This window comes from Sciurus carolinensis, chromosome 3 (assembly GCF_902686445.1).
Source record: "Sciurus carolinensis chromosome 3, mSciCar1.2, whole genome shotgun sequence".
In the NCBI taxonomy this organism is placed as follows: domain Eukaryota; kingdom Metazoa; phylum Chordata; class Mammalia; order Rodentia; family Sciuridae; genus Sciurus; species Sciurus carolinensis.
The window spans coordinates 49646783-49673113 of NC_062215.1; the positions used below are offsets into that span (position 1 = coordinate 49646783).

The following is a 26331-nucleotide window of genomic DNA, read 5'->3' on the forward strand; positions in this document are numbered from 1 at the left end:
GGAAGAGTCTTTAAACTTAAAAAAAATGAGCTGTCACACAGAACTTGTGTAAGACATATCTGTATACTGGAGAAGGGTTAGAAAATAACAATGCTTAAACATTAGCAAAATATACATTCCAGTTTAGTTTTCTTATATACTACTCATTAAAACTCCTTATTTCATTGTTCACTGCTATTTAAAATAAGGCTTTCAGTATTACGTCTCAAAGAGAACCAGTGGAAAATGCCTTACACTGATCCAAATCTCAGATTAAAGTGAGTGCCAAGTTCCAACCACTGACCACATCATCAGATCACCACCACTTAACAGGTGGCCATCTAATTAAACTACAAAGTAATTGAATGGACATTTAAGCTGTTCCCAAAATTTTGCTGTTAGAAGAAATGCTAACTACACAGCCTTGAACCTTATTTCATGTGCTTCTGTAGGAAAGAGGGTGAGAAATGAAATTACACAATTTTTAATTTCAGAGGTACAACAAATTGCCCTGGAAATTTTACACCCTACTCAAAGCATATGAGACATTTATTTCCCCACACTACTGTCATTTGCTACCGACAAAAAAAGTTTATTTTATTTTTTGTCAATCTGATGGGCAAAAGGCACTAGCTATGTTATTTGATTTATACCTCTTGAGGTTGAATATGTTTTCATGTTTATTGGCCATTTGTTTTGTATCTTCCATGACGCATCTCTTGTAAATCTTTAATTTTTCTATTTGCATGTATCTCTTTTTTGGTTTACTTCTGAATATAACTTCTTTGTGATATATGTTGCCAGTAGTTTTTTTCCAGCCTGCCATTTATCTTCTGATTTGTTTATGAAGCCTTTTTTTAACTCACTGAGAAGTATTAAATGTCCATGTATTCAATCTTATGAATATATGCTCTTTTCGCCTTATTGAAGACCTTTCCTACCCCTAGGGAATAAACACTCTCCTATATATTCATAAGTTACTTTGATAGTTTTGCTTTGTTTTTATGGATAAAATTTCATTTCATCTAAAACTTACCTTTATAAATGACTTCAGGCAAGGAAGCAATTGAATTTTTCTTTCAAATGGTATGTTTCAACTCCACTTATTGAATCATTGTCCTTCTACTAATGATTTGAAATGCCACTTTTACAATATACTAACTTGTTATACATACAAAGTCCATTTCTGGACTGTATTATATTAGTGTCTTCACACTAATTTTACACTGTTTAAATTTCATAATTAAAAATGTGTTTTGAGATGGCAAAAGCTTTTTATTCCTGGAAATTTGCTCTCTTTTACTAGGAATTCTACTGTTGCAATTCTCCGCCCAAGGAAATAGTTCTATCATTTGTCTGTTACTTCCAAATCTGTTCCCTTCCATGACAAATATTAGCTCCAATATCAGGAAATTCCATTTACTTCTAATTATCTTACTATAAAACCAATTTAAGTAGATCCTGAACATCTAAAGTTATTTTCATTTCACCAACAGCAAGGGCAGTCAAGTCTCTCCAATCTATCCCTTGATTCCATCCCTCTTCCTTCTTTTCCAAAAGCTATTGGCTTAGTTCAGGTCCTCAATTCTTTCTTAAAATAGCACAACAACTGCTCAAGTAGGTTCTGTATTTCTGTTTCACTCCTTCAATCCATCTTTCATGCTGCTATCATGATTGTGTTTAAAACAAATCTTAAGGTCAGTTCTTTATTTAAAACACTGCTGTGATATCCCTTCACTCACCAGATCAAATCCTATCTTTTATATTATTTTAAGCACAAGGATAATAGCCAATATTTAGTAAATATGATCAATGTTGCCAGGTACATGCTAAATGCTTTCCATATGTTACACTAAATACATGAATCCTGTGAGGTAAGAAGAAATTATTATTATTTCTCTCTTAACAGATTTTTTCAAATGGCTACATGGTCTTTAAAAGTTAGGGCAATACAGGGAAAGAGGAAGAGAGGAAAAGAGGAAGTACTAGGGACAAACAGAGCAAATTATATTCCATGCATGTATGATTATGTTAACATAAACCTATTTTGCGTAACTATAATGCACTAATAAAAACATTTTTTTAGAATATTAGATGCAATAAAATAATTCAGAAAGACTGAAAACTAAGGTAGGGGAAAAGATAATTCATATATATGCTGCCAAAAAGTGAAAGCAAATACAGCATTGATATTAGGTGAAATAGAATTCAAGGCAAAATGCCACTAAAAGAAGTAGGGATAGTTCATATTGTATTTTTAAAAGATATGAACCACCAGAAAGATACAATGGTCACAAATTTCTATGGGATTAGCAATTATCTTTGATTTATACAAACCTAATAAATCTGTGAACAAACATAGTAGAAAAGTTTAAGTTATGCTTACTAGAAAAATCATAGATCACATAGACAAAAATGAAAACATGATTTGAATAATACAAGTAACAAGCTCTATTATAAAGATAACTACAAACTTTGCAGTCAACAATAAGGGAATATAAATGCATTTCTTATCTTTAACATATGTATTTTTGATTGAGGCAATATTGTTCCCAAGAAGGTGAAATTATTTCCTAGGCAGGGCAAAAATAAAAGCAAAAACAAAAAACACTCCTTAGATATTTCAGTTAGTTTTTTGCCCTGCCTCATGCCCAAAATAAAATAGAGCTAGGGATGTGGCTCAGAGATTAAGTATCCCTGGATTCAATCCCTGGTGCCAAATAAAATTAACTTAAAATAATAAATTAAACCATATAAAGAATAAAAAAGACTAAGATGACTACAAGAGCTTTTTATTATAAAAAGATGCACAAAAAGTATCAAACATCTAAAAGCTCACATGAAATGAGTAATTTTCTAGGAAAACATAAATTATCCAAATGAGCCAAGAAACATGTAAAAACTCTAAAGCAAAAGATTTATGCTTCAAAAAGTTTATAGGCCTACACATTTTCACAAAAGAACTCTATCAAACCTTTCAGAAACAGGTAATTCACACCTCAAACATACTAAATGGGAAGATACTCTCTAACTCTACAAGACTAACATGATGCTGCTATAAAAACCAAAAAGTGATAGCACAGGAAAAAAAAAAAAAAAAAAAACTTTGTCACATATGAACTCAAGGAAAATTCCCAAAAAAATTGGTTGACTGAAAGGAACAGGGAATTACTATCGTACCAATAGGTTTATTTCATGAGTTCCAGGATAGGAAAGGTGAGAAAAATCTACCATACACTTCACTACAATAACAGGTTAGGGAAAAAAAATAACTTCAATAGATGCAGAAAAAACTGATAAAATCTAATGCATTCTTCCATGCAATTCACATGCCATAAAATTCACTATTTAAATTATAAAATTCAGTGATTTTTAGTAGATTCACAAGGTTATTCAATCATTACACTAATTCCAGAATATTTTAATCATCCTAAAAAGAAATTCCATGTCCATTTGTAGTTACTCCCCATCATACTCTCTCCCCACCCTCTGGCAGTCACTAAAGTAGTTCTATCTCTAAGCATTTACCCAGTTGGAACATTTTATATACATAGAAACATTAAATATGGGTCCTTTGATTTGAGCACTTTGTATCTGGCTTCTTTCACTTAACATTTTATCTTTGGGGTTCATCCATATCATACTACCAGTATTTCATTCCTTCTTATGACTGAATAATGTTCCAATATACAGAACACATTTTGTTTTTCCATCTTTCGAATGATGGATATATAATTATTTTCCACTTTTTGACTATTATGATAATGTTTTTATTAACTTCATGTGCAAGTTTTTGTATAAATATGTTTTCAATTCTCCTGAACATATGCCTAATATAGTACTATTTAACTCACTTTCATGAGCAAAAATATTACTATAAAATTAGATATAAAGTACATAGAAAAGATCATAAATAACAAAACATTGCATATAATCTACAATATATGTATATCAAAATATCACATTATTTACCTTATAAAAGGGTTATGTCAATCAAAAATTAAATAATTTTTTTAATTTTTTAAATTTTTTCTAATTAGTTGTACATGACAATGCATTTATACATTTTGATAGATCATACATAGAATGTAATCTCTCATTTTTCTGGTTACGCATATTGCAGGATCACATCAGTTATGCAGTCATACATGTACATGAGGTAATAATGTCTGTTAATTTTTAAAAGGCAAAACAGGTAAGGATGCCTTATCTTGTATAGAATATATGCATAAATACCATAGTATTTGTACTATATTAATACTATATTAAACATAATATGTTAATAACATGTTGCTACTAATCTATATTATCCTAAATTTCATAAACAAATCAATAAACAGAAAAATAACACATAAGTTAGAAGAGGAAAAAGACACAAAATTGTGATTATGTATATATGATACATTGAAAATTCAAGAGAATCAAATTATTACAAGTTATAAAAGAGTTTAGCAAGGGGACCACATGACACAGAAAAATCAGTAACTTTCTGAAATGTCATGTATCCTATTAGGGATTATGTTTGTATGTGACAGAAAATCTGAATAAAGTGTCTAAAAAACAAATTAATGCAAGACAGACATAGTGATGCACACCTGTAATCCCAGCAACTCAGGAAGCTGAGGCAGGAGAAATATAAGTTTGAGGCCAACCTGGGCAACTAAGTGAGACCTGGTCTCAAAAATAAGAAAGGCTGCAGATGCAGCTCAGTGATAAGAGTGCCTCTCGGTTCAATCTCAAGTACCAAAAAACACAAAAACAAAAAATCACGTTGTACAAGGAGGCTTTCCCAAACTCAAAGACTGCAGGTCATACATAAATTATATACTCTCAATCTAATAATTTTAAGAAAATATTGATATTTGTAACCCAAGTGTATTCCACATTTTGTACCATATTTCTATGTCAATAGCACATAGGCTTTGATATCTAGTAGGACAAATTTTCCCTCACTATTCACCTACTTCAAAGTCATCTTGACAATTCGCACAGTCTACTATATGAATTTTAAAATTAGTTTCTCAGACTATGTGGAAAATTCTATTGGGATTTTGATTTTGATTAATTTAGTAAGTCAATTTGATAAGAATTGATGCCTTTATAATAGTGAGTCTTTGAATTCACAAGTTTGATATATTTTTGTTTATTTTAAATCTTCAAAAATTTTTCTTCATCTTTTCCAGTTTTCTGAATAAAGGGATTCTACACAAAATTTTTACAAGTAATAATAATAATACACATATAAATGCACAGAAAAGGTCTGGAATATCACCAAACTGATACTGGTGGCTACCTCTGAAAAGAAGAAAGGTAACAGTATTGAATGAACTCCTATGAGTTCATTAAAGGAGAATATCAGCCTAATGTATAAGGTTTTAAGTTTTACATAATTAAAATGTAAGAGGTCACACAACTGCCTATATTTATCAAAACTCATAGAACTGTAATTGTTCTGCATTCCATCAATTATGGGGGTTACATGAATCAATGCATGGGTAAAAACTCATAGAACCACTCAATAAAATAAGTGAATTTTATTGTAAAGTTTAAATTTTTTTAATCCACAAGCAGGAAAATAGTATATAATATCACCTAAAATGGGTAAGTTAGGTTGTACGTAAATTATACCTCAATATTCATGGCCTTAAAAGAAAAGATTTTAATTAAAGAAGAACAACCATAACTTGTTTAAAGAATAAAGATGAAGTTACATTAGTGGTATGAAAATTACCTATGATTTATTAATTTTAAAAGCAGATTACAAGATGTGTCTAGCATATATGTGTGTACAATATGATCTCATTTATATATCTGTATCATATCTCTCCACACTGGGATTATGCACATTTATTTCTCTTTTCTTATCTGTATTGTTTCCTATGATGGACACATTAATTTCTAATAATAATTTTCTTCAGTGTTAGCTGGGCAGGCACTGGCACAACTGTGGAGACTCAGCAAAGAATCTCCTCTCAGTTTGGCTCTGCTGCCCAAGCCCAAGCTCCAAGGGTGAGCCTTGGCAGTGGCCCGAGGGAATGCAGTGGGGGGTTCCTATGAGAACAAGTGAAAAACAGTGAAGGCCCTGACAGCAATGTGCTTCTGGGATCTGATCACTTGGTTACAGGCATGCATGAAAGAGTTTGCCAAACTGAATATAGCTCTTAAGAACTAACTTTGAGGTCTCATAAGGCACTGTCAAAGATTTCCTTCCCAACACACTAGAAAGCATTCTCTGACACCAGATTGGTCCCTGTCAAATTATTTATAGGCAATTGGTTCACATACTCAAAATGGTATGAATACTTCTAATTATATCCAAACATGCCAAATGTCACTACAAACTATGCTGAGGGTTCATGTTGCCAAATGTGTTGCCCTAACAAAGAGGAGATAGTTGCAGCATCAGCATAGTAGTTCCTATATAAACTGGCCTGGCTCTTGAGCCTTATCTCCACCAAGAACTCAGAGGTAAGTGATGGGACCTTAGGACCCACAAGGACCCCAAAAAGAAGAAAAAGCTGAGCCTGTAGCTATTTCTGAGCATGAAACTCTTCCTCCCAACTTTGATTTTTCTTCTCATAGAGCCAGGCTTTAGGATAGGGTAATTTTTAATTCTGTAACTATATTACTGAAATTGTAGACGGTCACTAATTAGAAACTTCTTGTTTTATAGTGTGGGACACTTCTGACTCTGCATTCTCTTCTGGAATTCCAGAGGTAAGATTTGGATTGATTCATTTATTGATGATAGAAAGGAATTAGTCTAAGGAAGCTTTTAACTATACACCAATTCCATGTTTTTACAGTTTTATCAGTAGAAAGTCTTTATATGTGGCCACTTCTAAATTCTGGAGAATCTTTTTTTTTCCCTAAATGTTTTATCCTTAGAGATTATTATTCTAATTTGAGTTCCAGGGTTAAAAGACCATTTAGGACAGAATGAGTTTCGACAGTGATTTCTCAGTGGTTCTTTTTTTTTAAATACAATTTTTTTTTTTTTTAGTTGTAAGTGGACACAATACCTTTATTTTACTTTTATGTGGTGCTGAGGATCAAACCCAGGGCCTCACACATGCTAGGAGAGTGCTCTACCACTGAGCTACAGCCCCAGTCCCTCTCAGTGGTTCTTAAAACCATCCTGGGCAAAAGACTATTCCACACCAATCTCCCTACTGCACTGAATACTTAGACATTTTAAAAACATTTTTTAAACATCCTAGAAAAATTCTTACCTAAAAATATGAACATAAACATCTCGATAAAACCATATTTTAGCTATTTTTGATGATTCACTTTTGTTGTTAGGAAGATTATTGTTCTTTTAAAAAGTTGCAAGTCTTACACATACAGTGTGATAAATATCGAGCTTACTTTTAAGAGAGATCCTGCACTTCCCTAAGAAACTTACTATCTGAAAGTAAAGTAAGAATTCAACCAATATAACATGTCAACACTGCTGGTCTATCAATCATAAGATAATAACTTACATACATGTGATGAACTCTTAAATTTGTTCTCTTTTCTTTTTCTGAGTAGAAAGAAAAAGAAGCCCAAGGAATTTATGTGGGAAGAGCGCCTCTATGCTAAAGCTCTCATTTCTTGTGGTTAGATCTGTTAACTGACAGATGAAATCTCTCATGACATAAGGAGAATGTCAGAAGAGATTTAGGAATTAGAGCAATGCTAAGTCCCTTGGTAATAAGCCAAATGATGAAAAAAAATCCAGAGAACAAGAATTTATTGAGATTCTCTCAACAATCCACTAAAAAGCATAATACCAAAAATCAACATAAAGAGAGGTTAAAATTAATAATTTGGCTCATAAGAGAAAAATGACCATCTGAAAGACAAAGGTATTTTTGATAGCTTTGAAAATATCAGCCTTCATTTGCACAAGACAAACTCTCCTTCCCTACTATGTGATTGTCCTAGCATATGCAGATACAAACATTATGCAGAAGGAGAAATGGGGATTAAACAATGACAGATCCTATCCATCAACAGTTTTAGCTACGGAGATTGTTACAGTTTAGCTATAAAAACATGTAAGGATTTCATTCTAACTCAACTGTAGATACTCAGACCTGATGATCAAGATACATGATCTGGAAAGGCAACTTTCAAAGTTGTTAAAAATGAAGCCTCAAATTACAGTCTCATTCCAAATTAGTCTTTTAGATTATGTTAGAACACCGGTGAATGTCAAGATTGGAGGATTAGTCACAGTAGCAGCTAAACTCAACACTTTCTTCATTTCAAATCCTACCTTACATTTATGATTTCTGCTTTTCATTTCTACTTTTCTTGTTTTTTTTCCCCCCAGCACCGAATCCTCTGCTATATAAACTGCAGCCATGAGCTCGGGTTCGGACGCCGAGATGGCTATTTTTGGTGAAGCCGCTCCCTACCTTCGAAAATCAGAAAGAGAGCGGATTGAGGCCCAAAACAAACCTTTTGATGCTAAAACATCTGTCTTTGTGGCAGAGCCCAAAGAATCCTATGTAAAGAGTGTCATACAAAGCAAGGAAGGAGGGAAAGTAACTGTCAAGACCGAAAGTGGAGCAGTAAGTAAAAGCATAAGGACAAAATAACCCCATTTTATTTTTCTATCTCCTTAATTTAAGAGTTGAAGTCTTATTGCTGGTAATCTCTAAGCCTGTTGCTAATACAAAAACACTTCTAGTTAGTGGACAGACATTAGATCTGAAAGGCAAAAGGATTCATAGCAGTAACCTCATGTCTTCCTTTCCAACTTCACACAGGACTTTGCCCATTAGTATAAGCCTACATCCTTTCTCTTCAATTCCCAACTCCCTGCTCTGAATCTCCCAGTTGGGAAAGTAGCTTCTCTGACCACAAGAATTCTTGAGTTATTTAGTTCAATGATGTATTCATATCTCCATTACTTCAAAAAGAAAAAAAGTAGTTTTTTATAATGAACAGCAAGAAAAAGAATAAAAAGATATAAACTGATAGATCAATTTGGATAGGAGAAAAATAGTGGGAAGAAAAAATCTTTTAAAAAATGGATAGTGTCACAGTAAACACACATGCAGGTATCTCTTAGATATACGATTTCATTTCCTTTGGATATATATACAGAAGTGGGATAGCGAGTTCATATGGGGAAGAGGGAGTGGAAAAAAGGTGATTGGATTTGATCAATGCCCACTGTATGCATGTATGGAAATATCACACTGTATCCACTGAATATGTACAATTAATATATATTAACTTAAAAATTGGTGGTGTCCTAGCTTATCATAGGAAACAGATTTTATTACCATTAAATTCTAAATAAATATATGTTTATGCCTTTAAAGGACATCAAATAATATAACAAAAAGTATGTACGATTAGTTTTATAACATAAACCCTATCTCCAACCATTAAGTCTAACTTGCCTCCTGCTTCCTTACCAGACTCTAACTGTCAGGGAAGATCAAGTCTTCCCCATGAACCCTCCAAAATATGACAAAATTGAGGACATGGCCATGATGACTCACCTACATGAGCCCGGAGTACTGTATAACCTCAAAGAGCGCTATGCAGCCTGGATGATCTATGTAAGTGCCCTTCAACATCTCCTTTTAATCCATTTATTTTTCTGAAAAAAAGAAAGAGGCAGGGGCTAGGGATGTAACTCAGTGGTACAGTTACATATGTTTGGCATATGCACGGGCTTGGATTCAATTTCCAGCACTAAAAAAAAAAAGCCAACAAGATACACATGTTGAATTTTCCAATTTTCCAGACCTACTCAGGCCTCTTCTGTGTCACCGTCAACCCCTACAAGTGGCTGCCAGTATACAACCCTGAGGTGGTGGCTGCCTACAGAGGCAAAAAGCGCCAGGAGGCCCCACCCCACATCTTCTCCATCTCTGACAATGCCTATCAGTTCATGCTGACTGGTAAGTGAGTAAGGCTTGTATAAATAGAATCTATGATGAACAAACAGACCTCATCCTACCCTTATTATAATAATATATTCCAGCCACATGGGGTTTCACTGTTCTCAAAGAACTTTCATAGCCGTGATGTCACATATTCTTCCCAGCAGCCATCTCTGCTTTACAGATTAGTAAGGTAAAACTCACTGAATCCATTGTCCTGCCAATCTAATATAGCTAGTAAATGCAATCTAGTTAATTCAAGAAGCAGATTTTTGTAAACATATTTATTCCTCTCCCTATTCTTTTTTTCTTTTTTTCACTTTCTGATTTGGGTACAAAGGAGTTTAAATAAATTTAAAAAAAATCCACATCCACTGTAATGGAGGAAAAGAGTTATCAGCCACAGCTAGAGGACTTCATGAGTTTTTATCTTTATTTTCAAATGGCACAGTTAATATTGCCAGCTTCTTTGGCGAGTGAGTGAGGCATCCATTCACAGAAATGTATTGCCAGCCTCTCTCTTTACTTGAGTAAAGAAAGAGGTGTGAATCTCCTCCCAAAGATGTGTTTTCAGAATAGAAGAAAAAAGTCTATTTTCACTTTGGAAAAAAATCTTTTCTTTGAAAAAAATTTTTTTTTCACTTTTTGAAAAATTTTTAAAAAACTATATCAAAAATCTGTTATTCCTGCCTTATCAAAGCATAAACAAGCAGCTTAGATTCACATAAGAGGCCCAATTATAGGATTAAAACCTTTTATCTTCACATAACCAAATGTATTGCCTCCAGAAATATTCTAAATTCTCTAAGTTCTTCCAAGGAATTTTGGAAACTGGGGGTCTTTCTTTTTCTTTTTTGTTTGTTCATTTTTTTGCACTTGTTTTTAAATTGTCTTTTAAAGAGGGAGAGAGCAGAAAAAGGGATAAAGTAGGAATTTTCTATTATGAATTGGTCAGGAGTTCTACAAGGATTTTATGCCAGCAAGCTGCTCTTTCATTGTCTATAGAAGCTATCTACCTCTAAAAATTTATCCAAATGCTGGTTTATGCCAGAGGTTTTAATACTCAGCAGCTGAGTTTACACATCTATGTACATCCCCACCCCAACTGACTCCCAGGCTTTGGGGTTACTCCAAATTCAAGGTCACATATGGCTCCCAGACATGATTTTTGTTTAAAATCATAACACAACTGTGGCATTTGACCTACTTAATATTATTTTAGCATTGCCAACAGACACCAGAATGTTGTTATCTATTCTCCACTATGTGCAATAGGATCTTCCATGATTTTTCTTATAATAGAAAAAAATCATCTGAATATGATCCAAATCTGCATTCTATTTCCCTGGATAGAACTTTAAAGTTATTTAAAGTTTTGTCTATATCTTTATCGAGAAATGAATATAGTTTTAAAAGGAAAATAAACTACAGTATTCACAATTTCAGATCCCTCAGATTCCAGAAATCAATTAGTGACATCAAAAACTGGGAGACCAGGTAGCAGAAAAATATATGAACCACAAGTCTAAAGATCTGACACTCTTTGATTTTAGCTATGTAATTAATATAGATAAGTCACTTTTTCCTCTCTAGGTCTCAGACTATTAAATAGAAGACTTTACCTAAATAATTTCTATGGTTTCTTATGACCTCAAAATTATATAATTCTTTTTAAAGCATTTACCAAAGAAAATTATATTCACGTCTGAGGTTTTCTTTAAAATAATGCAGTGAGTTTGGGATAGGATCAAGATGACATAAAATTGGCTGGATTTTAATTGTTACATCTGTAAGATACTCATACAGGGGCTCATTACATTATTGTCTCCACTTTTGTGTATGTTTAAATTTTTCTAAAACAAAATTTAAAAATATTCATAAAATATGTAACTGTGTATAATATATATCTAATATAATATGGCTACTATTAAAAAACAGATAATAACAAATGCTGATAAGGATATAGAGAAAGTAGAATCCTTGTGCACTGTTGGTAAGAATGTAAAAATGGCACAGTTGCTGTGGAAAACAGATGGTTTCTCAAGCAATTAAAAATACAATTATAGTATGATCCAGCATTTCCATTTCTGGATATGTACCCAGAAGAAATGAAACAGGACCTCCACGAGATATTAGTACATACATGTTCACGTGAGCACCATTCACAATAAGTTAAAATGTAGGAGCAACTCAAAGGCCTTTAACATATGAAGAGATAAGCAAAGTGCATTATATTCATATAATGATATATTATTCCGTCTTTTAAAATAAGAAAATTCTGAGTGCTATATGGATGAACTTTGAGAATATCATTCTGAGTAAAATAAGTCAGTCACAAATGAAGACAAATACTATTTTACTCCACTTATAGGAGGTATTAATAGTAGTAAATTCAGAGAGAAATGGGGTTGCCAGGAACTGGCAGGAGAGGGAAATGAGAAGTTAGTGTTTAATGGGTACAGCACATTGGTTTTACAAAGTGAAAGAGTTCTGGAAATGAAAGGTAGTGATGGTTACATTATGAATGCACTTAATATCAGTGAACTGTACACTTAAATATGATTAAGATGGAAACTTTATGCTATGTGTATTTAACCACAATAAAAAATAATAAAAACAAAAAAATGCATGATTCTTTACCTTTCATTTTCACAGACTTTACACTGAGTCAATTGGCTATTTGGGGGGCTAGACACAAAGCCAAAATCATAAGCAACATCTTCAACAAGTTAAAAAGAACAAGTTGTATCTGAGCTGAACTGATTTAATTATCTTCATATTGAATGCATTTTTTGTTTTAACTGATGATCTTGATTTCTTTCATAGATCGTGAAAACCAGTCAATCCTGATCACGTATGTGATTTTTTCTTCTTCTCCGATTTGCAGTAATTGTCTTAAATGCTGACAATGTAGGCCATAGTTCCGATCTCTTCTGATTTGTTTGACAGTGGAGAATCTGGTGCAGGGAAGACTGTGAACACCAAACGTGTCATCCAGTACTTTGCAACAATTGCAGTTACTGGAGAGAAGAAGAAGGAAGAATCCGGCAAAATGCAGGTAGGTCTGACTGCCATGGTCAGAATCCACGTTCTACTTAGGGCTCTTGGGTAAGAAATTCTTGAGCCCCAGATGCAAGAACTGCTGTCTGCTTTGCAGGGAACTCTGGAAGATCAAATCATCAGTGCCAACCCCCTACTAGAGGCCTTTGGCAATGCCAAGACTGTGAGGAATGACAACTCCTCTCGCTTTGTAAGTCTCTTGGTCATGAAGGGGTCTTCTCCATCCTTAAGTGTCAGAGAAGCAATGTATGAATTACTATTTCAGTTTCATCTCTCTATGGGCTTTGATATTTTACTACTAATCTTTATCTTTTCAAGGGCAAATTCATTAGAATTCACTTCGGTACTACAGGGAAGCTGGCATCAGCTGATATTGAAACATGTGAGTAACAGGACTGCTGACAATCAAAACAGAGAGACAAGTAATTTCATTTCCAAGGTTATTTTGCAATACTTACTGTGCATGAAGCCAGTAAAACAGTGGTCTGCTGCCTCATTGCTGTGAGCTCATGTCAGAGTTACCTATAATTCACTGTGTGATCCCCTTAACTCAATCTGAGACTGATGGTCCTATAGAACAATCTAGAGAATTTCTGCTTCAGAAGCAACTATGACTTTTTTCCAGAACAAATACTAGGAATACCTATGGGTTCTTATGAGTTACTTGTGAGGTTGCAATATAACTCTGCTCTTGATAGACTTTGTTCTTGATCTGAGCTTTGATAGGTAGCTCCTCACCATGGAGTGAAATTGAGATTATCCAAGGAAGGATGAGATATTAGATATCAACTAAAACAGAGTTCACATATCTTCCATATGAAGCTTTGTTTGTCCCAGAGCAGATATGCTTCAATTGCTGCTATTAGATGATGAGAAGCATAGGAAATGTCATTTGTCTATGTACAACTACAGGATGGTCATCCAGTTGCAATCTCAGTGAAGCCAAATGTAGTACCCTGAATTTTGACCACCGACACTGAGGTTCCTTTAATTTGTCCGAAGAATTGATGTTTTTTTTTTCTAGCTCAGTCTTTCTCTCTTTCTAGATCTTCTGGAAAAGTCTAGAGTTACTTTCCAGCTAAAGGCAGAAAGAAGCTACCATATTTTTTATCAGATCACTTCTAATAAGAAGCCAGATTTAATTGGTAAGAAAGAACTTAAAATCATAGATGTTAATATTTTTATTAACAATTTCTAATATAAAACATAAACCCTGAATTCTATGTACCCAGAAATGCTTCTGATCACCACCAACCCATATGACTATGCCTTCGTCAGTCAGGGAGAGATCACAGTCCCCAGCATTGATGACCAAGAAGAGTTGATGGCCACTGATGTAAGTCTCTCTCTCTCTCTCTCTCTCTCTCTCTCTCTCACACACACACACACACACACACACTTTTTAAAAATCTATGTATGTAATTATAATAGCAACCTAGTATATGTGTGGTTACCCCAGGATGTCCTATAAATTCTCATAAATATGTAGTGTCTTCTGCCCTAACTTTTGTACCCTCATCTGTTCTGGTAGAGTGCCATTGACATCCTGGGTTTCACTCCGGAAGAGAAAGTATCCATCTATAAACTCACAGGGGCTGTGATGCATTATGGGAACATGAAGTTCAAGCAAAAGCAACGTGAGGAGCAAGCTGAACCAGATGGCACTGAAGGTATCAAATGAACCTTCATCTGGGTTTAAATCAGAGAATCCAGCAAAAAAATTAAAAATTAAACCCTATCCTACACTCATCTCTCCTTTGTGGCTGGACTTCTGAAGGACATATACACATTTATATACTCTGCCTGCTTTCCTTACCACTCACTTTCCTCTCCATCTCTCCTTCATGTCTATCCAGCCCAAATAAGGTCCAATAGACACTCACAAGTCTAACCTAGGGCCAGATATTTGGACATAGGATGCAGTGAACTGGTACTCCTGCTTTGCCTTAGAAATGGTGGGTCATTATATAAGATAACTTTGCATATTGGTCTATTTTACCACTAACTGGAAAAACCTAGGAGCTACCAATAGATGATCTGCCCAAATACAGGGCGAAGGGTGAAGAATGTCCCTAGGGACATATGCATATATATGTGAGTTGTTTCTATATAAAACACACAAGATAAAAGGAATTGAGAAAGAAAAATCATGTACTCTGCATATGGAAAGAATATGCAATGTAAAAAGAATCTACAACACAAAGCTAGTTATCTGCTCCCAAGCCATTCCTGACCACCAAAGCTTAACATTTGCTCTCCCTCCTCTAAACTTTCTAGAAGTTACTTTTGAACATGACATGGCATTTACATTATAGTCACAGAATTTTAGACAGCATCATCCATTTTAATTTAATCCCCACATTTTCAGATAAAGAAATCAATCCAGTAAGGTTAAATTGAAAAAGGTAAAACTACGATAAAAATCCAAATATTCTGATTTTTACTCCTGACTAATATTGAGTATTAAGGTTTGTTTATCTTATCCTTTCAACTATATCTAAAATGTCCAAAAATCAGGGACTATGAATTTTACCTTATATAAAATAATACAATAAACACTAGATACATGTTTACTTTTAATGAAAAACTTCTCAAAATCTACTTGCAAAAAACCACTAAACAGTGTAAATGATCAACTATTCAGAGGCAATTACATGCCCTAATGTACAGAGAATCTTATTTGACCTTCTATAGAATCAATTAAAGCTTTTTATTCAAGTAATAAGCAAACTGGACTGGAAGAAAATGGAAAGATTAAGTTAAAAAGGGTATTCACCATTAAACATTCCCTGATTTTTGTGTCTGCAGTTGCTGACAAGGCAGCCTATCTCCAGAATCTAAACTCTGCAGACCTGCTCAAAGCCCTCTGCTACCCCAGGGTCAAGGTTGGCAATGAATATGTCACCAAAGGTCAGACTGTGCAGCAGGTAAGCACACAAGCTCAATGAATCACACCCATCCCAGGCCTCCATGACATGTCTTTAATAATACTAACAGAGATTACTGTTTGTGAAGGTGTACAATGCAGTGGGTGCTCTAGCTAAAGCTGTCTATGAGAAGATGTTCCTGTGGATGGTCACCCGCATCAACCAGCAGCTGGATACCAAGCAGCCCAGGCAGTACTTCATTGGGGTCTTGGACATTGCTGGCTTTGAGATCTTTGATGTGAGTTAGCAGAAAGTTTGTAGCAGAAAATTCTACAAAACATACATGCTATAGTCATACATGGAAAAGATCTATAAACTTAACTGACACATGAAAAAGATCCAAAAGAACATAAAAGGGCATGAACTTTGAAATGATACCAAAATGAATTTAAACTCCAACTCTGTCAATTCCTAACTTGGTGATAAGGGGAATGGTATCTAATTGATCATTGAGCAATTTCAATGAGTACCCATAGGTTAAGCATCTTGCATTTCAGATAATACACTCATTTCTGAGATCATTTTGCAGTTATAAGATTTCTCAATTTAAAACTCTTAGCATAGTCCTAGCACAGAGTGTTTAAGATGATTATGATTGAGAAGATGATGAAGGCAAAGGTAGCATCAAAGAAGTGATGAGAAACACAATGAAAAATTCAAAGACTTTAAGATTCCGATCTGACTAATTAAGGGAAGTGACATTTAAATATTAGGTTAACCTTAGAAATACCAAGGTATAGAGAATGGAAATGGCATTGTAAATAAACTCAAATTTGTCTGCCTAGGAAAGAATACTACCTAGCATAGGAAATAAGGCTACTCTTGGTCCTTCACCTGACATCAGTATTTCTGAGGTATCTCATCCAGAGGACACATTTCTAAACATTTTCTGTATGTGGACTGATAGAAACTGGATGAAATTTCAGTAAGGGCTTGGCATGGGAGAACAAAATCTATCATCCTAGGAGGGCAGTCAGTCTACCCAAATGAGAAAACCCCTTTCAAAGGTAAACTTTTGTTATAAATTTAACTTAAATTTGTGTTTTCCACTTAGTTCAACAGCCTGGAGCAGCTGTGCATCAACTTCACCAACGAGAAACTGCAACAGTTTTTCAACCACCACATGTTCGTGCTGGAGCAGGAGGAGTACAAGAAGGAAGGCATCGAGTGGACCTTCATTGACTTTGGGATGGACCTGGCTGCCTGCATTGAGCTCATCGAGAAGGTCTGTTTAGCTTCCAAGGAAACGTCAGGCTGTAAGGATAACTTTCACATATGTCTTCAGCAATTCTAGAAAGTTATCACTGTAGTCTCAAGTAATTTAAGATCTGAGAAAATTGGAAAATTACTATTTAGAAATCACTTCCTCTATGACTTTTGCATTAGAAGGATATGAGAGTGGTTAATTTTGTTCTACCCAGTTTTCTTTTTCCTTTCCTTTCCTTTTCTTTCTTTCCTTCTTTCTTGTTTCTTTTCTTTTTCAGTACTGGGGATGGAACCCAGGGCCTCACCCATGCTAGGCAAGGTTTCTAACTCTGAGATTCATCTCCAGTCCTTTTTATTTTACTTTGAGACAGGATCTCACAAAGTTCCTGTCTCAGCCACCTGAGTAGCTGGATTACAGGCATGCACCACCATATCCAGTCAGTATATCCAGTCAGTTTTATTCTAATACCAATGTAAACCCAATTTTAAAGAAGCAATGAAAATTCTATTTGAGGTCTGCTTCACCAGAAGAATCATCCTTATTAGATCTAATCTATCTCCATTATGATCCAATATGTCATTTTAGAAAGACTTTTTTAAATGAAAATGAATGCACAGGTGATATAGTTGGAGTTTTTATGAAAGTTAATTTGTTAGAAAAAGTCAAATTGCTCAAGCTACTTCATAATCTATTTTTAAGGATATTAAGTATACAACACTTTAAAGTTTGGGTTATTTATACAATTACATTATTGTGTGTAAAGTCAATATCATTCTAAGTAAGTAGGTCCTTTCCACAGCAAAATAAAACTCTGACAATAGATACATTCATTTAATAGGAAAAAAAGTGTGATGATTCAAAGCATCTTTAAAAATCACAGCTAAATGCTGTGTTGACCTTTGGGATTTGTAGTCAGTATTCTTTTAATTGAAAACAATGCTAGATTGAATGTGAGAAGAAATGGTGGAAAAGTCACTCTAAAGATAAAAATAAGCAGGGGAGACTTCTTAGATCTGTGACTCTGGTTTACTTATAAATATATTTAACTGAGGGACTCATAATTTTATAAAATAACAGTCCCCCATATCTATATATTTTGTAAGAAAGGAGACTGACACCACTGTTTACTTTTCTGAATCTAGCCACTGGGCATCTTCTCCATCCTGGAAGAAGAGTGCATGTTCCCCAAGGCAACAGATACCTCCTTCAAGAACAAGCTGTATGACCAACATCTGGGAAAGTCTGCCAACTTCCAGAAGCCCAAGCCTACTAAAGGCAAGGCTGAGGCCCACTTCTCCCTGATTCACTATGCCGGCACTGTGGACTACAACATCACTGGCTGGCTGGACAAGAACAAGGACCCCCTGAATGACACTGTGGTTGGACTATACCAGAAGTCAGCAATGAAGACTCTGGCCAGTCTCTTTTCCACCTATGCTAGTGCTGAAGCAGGTATTTTTTATGCCCTTAATCTAAACTAAACGGTCTGTATTCACAGACTATTCATATAACATTCTAGCCTCAGGAATTCTATTCTAATTGATGGGTTTTCTTTTTTTCTTTTCTTTTCTTTTTTTTTCTTTCTTTCTTTTTTTTTTTTTTTTTTTTTTTTAACTTTAGAAAGCGGAGCAAAGAAAGGTGCTAAGAAGAAGGGCTCTTCTTTCCAGACTGTGTCAGCCCTTTTCAGGGTAAAGTGCTAATTTAAAATGAAAAATCCATTCAGCTTCTATAAATTATTGTAATTATAGGATTTAGAATAAATTAGGAGGGAATGGAATGTTAATAGGACTCACTCCAAATATTCACTTTTGTCATTCCTACAGGAATGGTTGCTTTATTCATTATTTCTTATTATGATTATCTAATGTATTAGGAATGCCATAATAGTCTTAGGAGCTTTTTATTATATAATGAAGCTGATTTTTAGGGAAGCATAGCTGAACTTCAAAGCTATCCCTATGAAGGTCATATTCCTATTTCCCAATGTTGCCCTTTGAGAATGTTCATGAGTTTCTCTTTGAGAATGAGCATGAATATAATCTTTAGAACATCTTCCCACCAAAACATATCTTTGTCCTCTAAACTGCATTAATTTTTATAGTAGCTCAAAAAAATCTAATGATTTAAATGAATAAGATTTTTTAAAAAACTCTTGAAATTGAAAGAATAATAATTTTACTACAAAATAATATAATTTTCTTATGCAGTTAAAAAAAATGGCTCTTCCAAAGGGGAGTATACAATACATCTAGTCTAATGACTGCTTTATGAGAATTTGTGTGGCTAAGTCTCATTCCCTTCAAAACTAAAATGTAGATATGGTCTATAACCTCTGACCTAAACAGGAGAACTTCTCTTTCTTTCTCACTACTAATTTGCATTTTCTTACCAAATAGACTCAGTTCAAGTTGTTCTTATTGTATTTTTTCAAGACTACAAACTCATATTATTTATTTCCATTGTCCTAATGGTTAACTGAGATATGGAAAACAATCTGTCTTCTTAAAGAATATGCCTAAAAAAGACTGATCAATATTTACATGAAAGATGTTTATGGCTGGATGAAACAGTCATAATCAATCACTATATTTCTGGAATAATTATCCCATATGCTGCAGACCATAGATGTTCTTGAGTACCCAAGATCAATATAAATTATATAATCTCAAACTTTTAGATTCATCAAAAAACTAAACAAAACTACAAGTTAGAGGATCCTGGGAACAATAAACTCAAGGAAGGAATGGAAAAAGTTGGACAATTTTTAATCTAGGTTACCACTGTAAACTGCTAGCAACTGTGAAAACTATTAGCACTGAAAGAGACAAAAGAGACCAAAGAAACATATCAACTATTTTCAGATGAAGCTCAGAAAGACAAAAGGGATTCTATAAAGTCAGGCAGCTCATTAGTGGCAGAGAAAGACCATAGTCTTTTGTCTTCTGAATCCCAGTTGAGAACACTTCCTGTGTATCAAGGCTACTGACTTTGTATTCTGTTTATCAAACAGATCCTAGATGTTATAAATGAATACCTTGGAGATCTACATTTCTTCCAGTACTTTGGCCTTTAGCAAAGTAGAATCCTGAGACCTTCAAAATACTGAGATTGAAGCTTCATAAGCTTATGCCTACTAGTTAAGAGTACCTTTTAATTATATTTTAAAAAAAGCAATCCAAAATAGGACTTTCTCATCAAGTCCCTTCTATTTGGTTTTCTAGGAAAATTTAAATAAACTGATGACCAATTTGAGGAGCACACACCCTCACTTTGTACGGTGTATCATTCCCAATGAAACCAAAACTCCTGGTAAGACACAGAGCATGAACTAATCAAGCAGCAACAGGTTTGAAAATTCAATGCCTAGGAGTAAAATTCTCTTCTCTATTTTTAGGTGCCATGGAGCATGAACTTGTCCTGCATCAGCTGAGGTGTAATGGTGTGTTGGAAGGCATCCGCATTTGCAGGAAAGGATTCCCAAGCAGAATCTTATATGGGGATTTTAAGCAAAGGTCAGTTCTCTTTGTTGTATTTCATCAAATGCTGTGATGATTTTATCATCTTAATTGCTGTCCTTTGTTTACTCTATTTCATGTAATCTAGTGGGTATATATCATAAAATTAAGAAGTTGAATAATACAGTCTTGAAATAAGAGTACAGGATAACAGGATAGAAGAATAATAGGAAGGAGGCATGCAACAGAAAATCATCATTTCATTATCTAACCTTAAAGAACAGTTAGACTTCCTACTTTCATTTTTGTTCTTAAGATTTTTATTGATATTTATTTTTGGTGTCATTTGAATATGGAATCAAACCTTCCTAACTATTCTTCATCTGTTTAACTTAACAGATACAAGGTTTTAAATGCAAGTGCTATTCCAGAGGGACAGTTCATTGACAGCAAGAAGGCTTCAGAGAAACTCCTGGCTTCTATTGACATTGATCATACCCAATATAAATTTGGACATACCAAGGTATAGTTGTTACTTATTTATGCCTGATCTAATACCTTCTGCCATTTCTGTCTCATGTAGTATGGGGATGATTTGTGACTCTCCATTTCTCCAGGTTTTCTTCAAAGCTGGCCTTCTGGGTCTTCTGGAAGAAATGAGAGATGAAAAGTTGGCCCAGATTATAACAAGAACACAAGCTGTCTGTAGAGGATTCCTAATGAGAGTAGAATACCAGAAAATGTTACAGAGGAGGTAACAATGATAAAGATTATCAGAATTATAAGGTCTCCTGGAGATTATCAATTAGATTTTGTCATTCGTTAATTCTTTCATTTTGTGGTTAACATGTGCCTCTCAACCCTACCATACATCAGCTTTTGTTTCACAGTTCATACTTGAATTCCCTCCAAAATTTCTCTCGTCTCCAATTTCCCCCTTTCCATCCATCTCACTTACAGCGGCAGAAACAGTTTGCAGGAAGCACTATTTTCATCATGCTGTATCTCAGTTTGTGGGTCCCCATGATGACCCATGTCAAATGCAAGTTGCTTTGTTTGGCTGTCAAGGACCTCTCTATTCCCCACCTCATCTATCATTTCCAACCACACAGTCTTTTCTAGCCAGGCCAAACAATTTGCTTATCTCTTATGTTCATATTTTCACAAGCCTTGTCCCTTCATCCAAATTTATCTACTCAAAAGTTCCATTTCTCCTTTCTATAATTAACCTTACCAAGCTTATCTACACACTACTGCATTCCCTCTCCTCACACACACAACTTGCATTCATTTTGCTCACCTTTACTTATTTAGTTCTGCATTACAAGTGTTCCCAAGTCTTTTCCATGTATCTACATGATGGTTTGTGTCATGGTATCTGCCTTCTCAGACATGCAGTTCTTAAAAACTGGACCCATAGAAATAAAATTTACATTTTAACAAACTTGAAGAAATATACACATTGCTACAAGTTAGTGAAACCTTGCTAGTCTATTGGTACAGTTTGCAGAAAAAACTATTTTCTATTACTATTTTTCAGTTTTACTTAGCAAAAACAAATTTTAGAATATAGTTCATACTAAATATTCTGCAATTGTCAATGATCTAATTAAGCAGATAAGATTGAGGCAGTTGAAAGAATTTAGAAAAGTCACTGTATTATCTGAGGAAGCTAACAAAAGAAGAGTGGATATTTCAGTGGTGATTAAAAAGAGTAGTTTAAAGAAAGAGACGGCAAAACAGATGACCACTTTAGGTGGAGCAATTCAGGAAGCAGCCTGTTCCATTTCACAGTTCACAATCATATGGCAACAGCCAAGCAGTACAATCAACTTACAATTGCTACACCAACTACCAAATCAATACTACTGTAATAATGTAAAATGATCCTTCAATGAATGGCATATGCTACTCATAAATTCAAATGTTTATTCTCCAAAATCAGCTTCTTTCCTAGTTTGATGGGAACTAAGAAAAAAGAATTGCTCAATAGGAACAGCATTCACATTAGCAAAGTAGTTGTACTGAGGACTGCAAACTATGAATGTGAGTGTTCAGAGTACATGCGTGTGCAAATTTTGCATATAATATATAAGAATCTGACTTTTATGTACAAAGATTATCATTAAAAGGACAGTTCATGTGCAATAAATAGTCAAGGGTATTGCATCTAATGGAACAATCTACACTGATATTGTTTTGTTTTGGTTTTGGTACCAGGGATTAAACCCAGGGTTGCTTAACCATTGAGCCACATCCCCAGCCCTTTTTTTAATGTTTTATTTTGATAAAGAGACTCACTAAGTCCTTAGGGTCTCGCTAAGTTGCTGAGGTTGGCCTCCAACTTTCATTCCTCTTGCCTTAGCCTCCTGAATTGCTGGGATTACAGGCATATGCCACTGCGCTGGGCAACACTGATATTTTTATGTCATTTCAGAGAAGCCCTTTTCTGCATTCAGTACAATGTCCGTGCATTCATGAACGTCAAGCACTGGCCCTGGATGAAACTCTTCTTCAAGATCAAGCCACTCCTCAAGAGTGCAGAGACTGAGAAGGAGATGGCCACCATGAAGGAAGAGTTTCAGAAAACCAAGGATGAACTTGCCAAGTCAGAGGCAAAAAGGAAGGAACTGGAGGAAAAAATGGTCACTCTATTGAAAGAGAAAAATGACCTGCAACTCCAGGTTCAGTCTGTGAGTAACCCATATTCTGAATGTACTATGTTACCAAACCTTTTTCTGAAATGAGACTAGAGTCTGACTTACAAAATAGTCTTTTCTTGAAAAAAAAAAAAATTGCAAGTTTTGTTGTTAAGTATTTCCTGATCTTCCAATATGAAAGGAAGGAAAGGCACAATTACATCCAAGTTACAAAAGGGAAAAGGGAAGATTGAAGAATTTATTCAATAACATCACAAAATTTAAGTACCACAATGGAATCAAATTTGAAAGTAAAACCCCTAAATCTCATTCAGGTATTTTATTCCTTTGTCTTGGCTGCACTGTCTCAGCCTTAAGAGTACAGTCCTATTTTCTAAACACAAGTCTATGAGATTGTCTTCAAATTCAAGAACAACGGTTAATATTCTTTATCTCTGTATCTCCTTTCCTGAACCCCTGAGAGTAAACACAATAAACATACTTGTATTAACTTGAACTGAATTACCAATGCAAGAGGCAAAGCAATGAAACCTCCCTGATTCCTCTTTTGATGCAAAGAAGAGTTCTTAGGACTCTGTTTATGAGTCAGAGTTTTGTCAGGATGAGAAGTAAATTTGTCACAGCATTCTGGTCAAACATAACCTCCCATTTCCTTAGTTCAACAAGCCCAACATGTCATGAAGTAACATACAAAGAGGATAGTTTTCCTAAATTTTAAGTGATTTTCAATGGTTCCTCTGATGGTTTCACTTATATGAAAGTTACATTTTTCTAAAAACAGGACCATGGCTTCTCTAGCTTATTCTTTTTCATACTCATGATCAGTTAGAAAATACTTACTGAATGCATCATTATTTTTAAAAAAGCAAAGGAACCATGACAGTCCTTATTATTATCCTTTTTAATTACATTTATTTTCAAATTTTTTTTAAAACTTAAGATATAAACAAAAAAAACAGTGGGATGTTAAAGAAATTCCCCAGGGGCAGAGTAAGCTAATACGTTATTGGCTGGATTGATTTTTATTTGAGTCTTTTAATTAATCACTTATAAAAAAATTTACAAAGCTGTTTATACAGTTTCTCTGAATTACTTATTTGTATATATTCTAAAGTTCATTTTGAAGCTAATAGGCAATTCTTTAAATGGAAACAGAAATGTTGGATAATTATAGTGTTGTTATGGACTATCAGAAAGGTTTCAGCATATAAAAAATGCTTAATAGTATTTAAGTTACTTTCTTCTTTCATTTTTTAAATGCAATCTGAGCAACTAGTTGTTGAGAAGGGGAGGGAAAAATCACAATCGAAACTAACCAATTACCTTTAATCAACATTTTTGAATGTTATAGCTGAAAGGCTCTTGATAATCATTTATTCCAGCCTCCTTCTTTACATATGGAAAACACTGAGAATAAGAGGAATGAAGCAATTTGCCCATGGTCATACATATGGAGGCACTATTGGGGCAAGCATCCAGACTTCCTTTTACATTGTCTAGATGTCTTTCACTCTTCTATACACTATTTTTCAGAGTCAATGGCACCTCTGATTCAATCATTATGAAGACTAGAGTGCTTCTAAACCTAAATCTCACTTCTAATTAGACACATTTCTCCAGGTCATGTAATAAGGTTCATTTAAGGTGAAATTTATATTCATACTGAAAAATTCAACAGAATTCAGTAAAACACTAACACTTTGTGCAAAGAATAAGTTTCAAAATCAATACCAAGTTCTCTAAATATCTTAACGAATCTCTCCATAGGAAGCAGATAGCTTGGCTGATGCAGAGGAAAGGTGTGAACAACTGATCAAAAACAAAATCCAGCTTGAAGCCAAAATCAAAGAGGTGACTGAGAGAGCTGAGGATGAGGAGGAGATCAATGCTGAGCTGACCGCCAAGAAGAGGAAACTGGAAGATGAGTGCTCAGAACTGAAGAAAGACATTGACGACCTAGAGCTGACACTGGCCAAGGTTGAAAAGGAGAAGCATGCCACGGAGAACAAGGTATGAAGCGTACTCTGTTGTACTATATACAGGTTCTTAGTGAGGTGGCAGAGCTCATCTCTTTCTTAACCTCCGTAGGTGAAAAACCTCACAGAAGAGATGGCAGGCCTGGATGAAACCATCGCTAAGCTGACCAAGGAGAAGAAGGCCCTCCAAGAGGCCCACCAGCAGACCCTGGATGACCTGCAGGCAGAGGAGGACAAAGTCAACACCCTGACCAAAGCTAAAACCAAGCTTGAACAGCAAGTGGATGATGTAAGCATATTTTTAATATCCTTTTGAAATATTTTTAAAAATATACTTTCAATTTTTAACATATTTACTTTCTCATTAGCTTGAAGGGTCTCTGGAGCAAGAAAAGAAACTTCGAATGGACCTAGAAAGAGCAAAGAGGAAACTAGAAGGTGACCTCAAATTGGCCCAAGAATCCACAATGGATATAGAAAATGACAAACAGCAACTTGATGAAAAGCTTAAAAAGTAAGAGCTCTAAAAAAAATTTTATGTGATACCATTTTTCAATTCCTGTGGGTATTAAAATGACTTATTTTTCTTTCTACAGGAAAGAATTTGAAATTAGCAATTTGATCAGTAAAATTGAGGATGAGCAAGCAGTAGAAATTCAACTACAGAAGAAGATCAAAGAGTTACAAGTGAGTCATCTCACCTGTTTTTTCTACAAAGAAGAAAATCCCAAAATTGAGCTGGGTTTATGTTGATGTGCCTATTTCACTCCTAGGCCCGCATAGAAGAGCTGGAGGAGGAAATTGAGGCAGAGCGGGCTTCCAGGGCCAAAGCAGAGAAGCAGCGCTCTGACCTCTCTCGGGAACTGGAGGAGATCAGCGAGCGACTGGAAGAAGCTGGTGGAGCCACTTCTGCTCAAGTGGAGTTGAACAAGAAGCGAGAGGCTGAGTTCCAGAAACTTCGCAGGGATCTGGAAGAGGCCACCCTGCAGCATGAAGCCACTGCAGCTGCTCTTCGGAAAAAGCATGCAGACAGTGTGGCTGAACTTGGGGAGCAGATTGACAACCTGCAGAGGGTCAAGCAGAAGCTAGAGAAGGAAAAGAGTGAGCTGAAGATGGAGATCGATGACCTTAGCAGTAACGCAGAGGCCATTTCCAAAGCCAAGGTATTCAGTAC

General features: G+C 34.9%; 1 protein-coding gene across 1 annotated transcript in view; it reads left to right on the plus strand.

Moving 5' to 3' along the window:
- The first annotated feature begins 6670 nt into the window (after positions 1 to 6670).
- Positions 6671 to 26331, plus strand: part of LOC124981055 (myosin-8) — a 28746-nt gene continuing 9085 nt past the window's right edge. Inside the window, exons 1-26 of the mRNA XM_047547233.1 lie at positions 6671 to 6696; positions 8303 to 8543; positions 9402 to 9545; positions 9734 to 9890; positions 12699 to 12726; positions 12822 to 12930; positions 13030 to 13122; positions 13251 to 13314; positions 13979 to 14077; positions 14165 to 14268; positions 14464 to 14602; positions 15741 to 15859; positions 15948 to 16097; positions 16914 to 17084; positions 18209 to 18518; positions 18687 to 18754; positions 20288 to 20375; positions 20461 to 20578; positions 20921 to 21044; positions 21139 to 21275; positions 22959 to 23214; positions 24949 to 25191; positions 25270 to 25446; positions 25526 to 25671; positions 25754 to 25844; positions 25931 to 26320. Coding sequence (XP_047403189.1) covers positions 8334 to 8543; positions 9402 to 9545; positions 9734 to 9890; positions 12699 to 12726; positions 12822 to 12930; positions 13030 to 13122; positions 13251 to 13314; positions 13979 to 14077; positions 14165 to 14268; positions 14464 to 14602; positions 15741 to 15859; positions 15948 to 16097; positions 16914 to 17084; positions 18209 to 18518; positions 18687 to 18754; positions 20288 to 20375; positions 20461 to 20578; positions 20921 to 21044; positions 21139 to 21275; positions 22959 to 23214; positions 24949 to 25191; positions 25270 to 25446; positions 25526 to 25671; positions 25754 to 25844; positions 25931 to 26320 — 3735 coding nt within the window. The 5' untranslated portion in view covers positions 6671 to 6696; positions 8303 to 8333. The remainder of the gene's footprint in view (positions 6697 to 8302; positions 8544 to 9401; positions 9546 to 9733; positions 9891 to 12698; positions 12727 to 12821; positions 12931 to 13029; positions 13123 to 13250; positions 13315 to 13978; positions 14078 to 14164; positions 14269 to 14463; positions 14603 to 15740; positions 15860 to 15947; positions 16098 to 16913; positions 17085 to 18208; positions 18519 to 18686; positions 18755 to 20287; positions 20376 to 20460; positions 20579 to 20920; positions 21045 to 21138; positions 21276 to 22958; positions 23215 to 24948; positions 25192 to 25269; positions 25447 to 25525; positions 25672 to 25753; positions 25845 to 25930; positions 26321 to 26331) is intronic.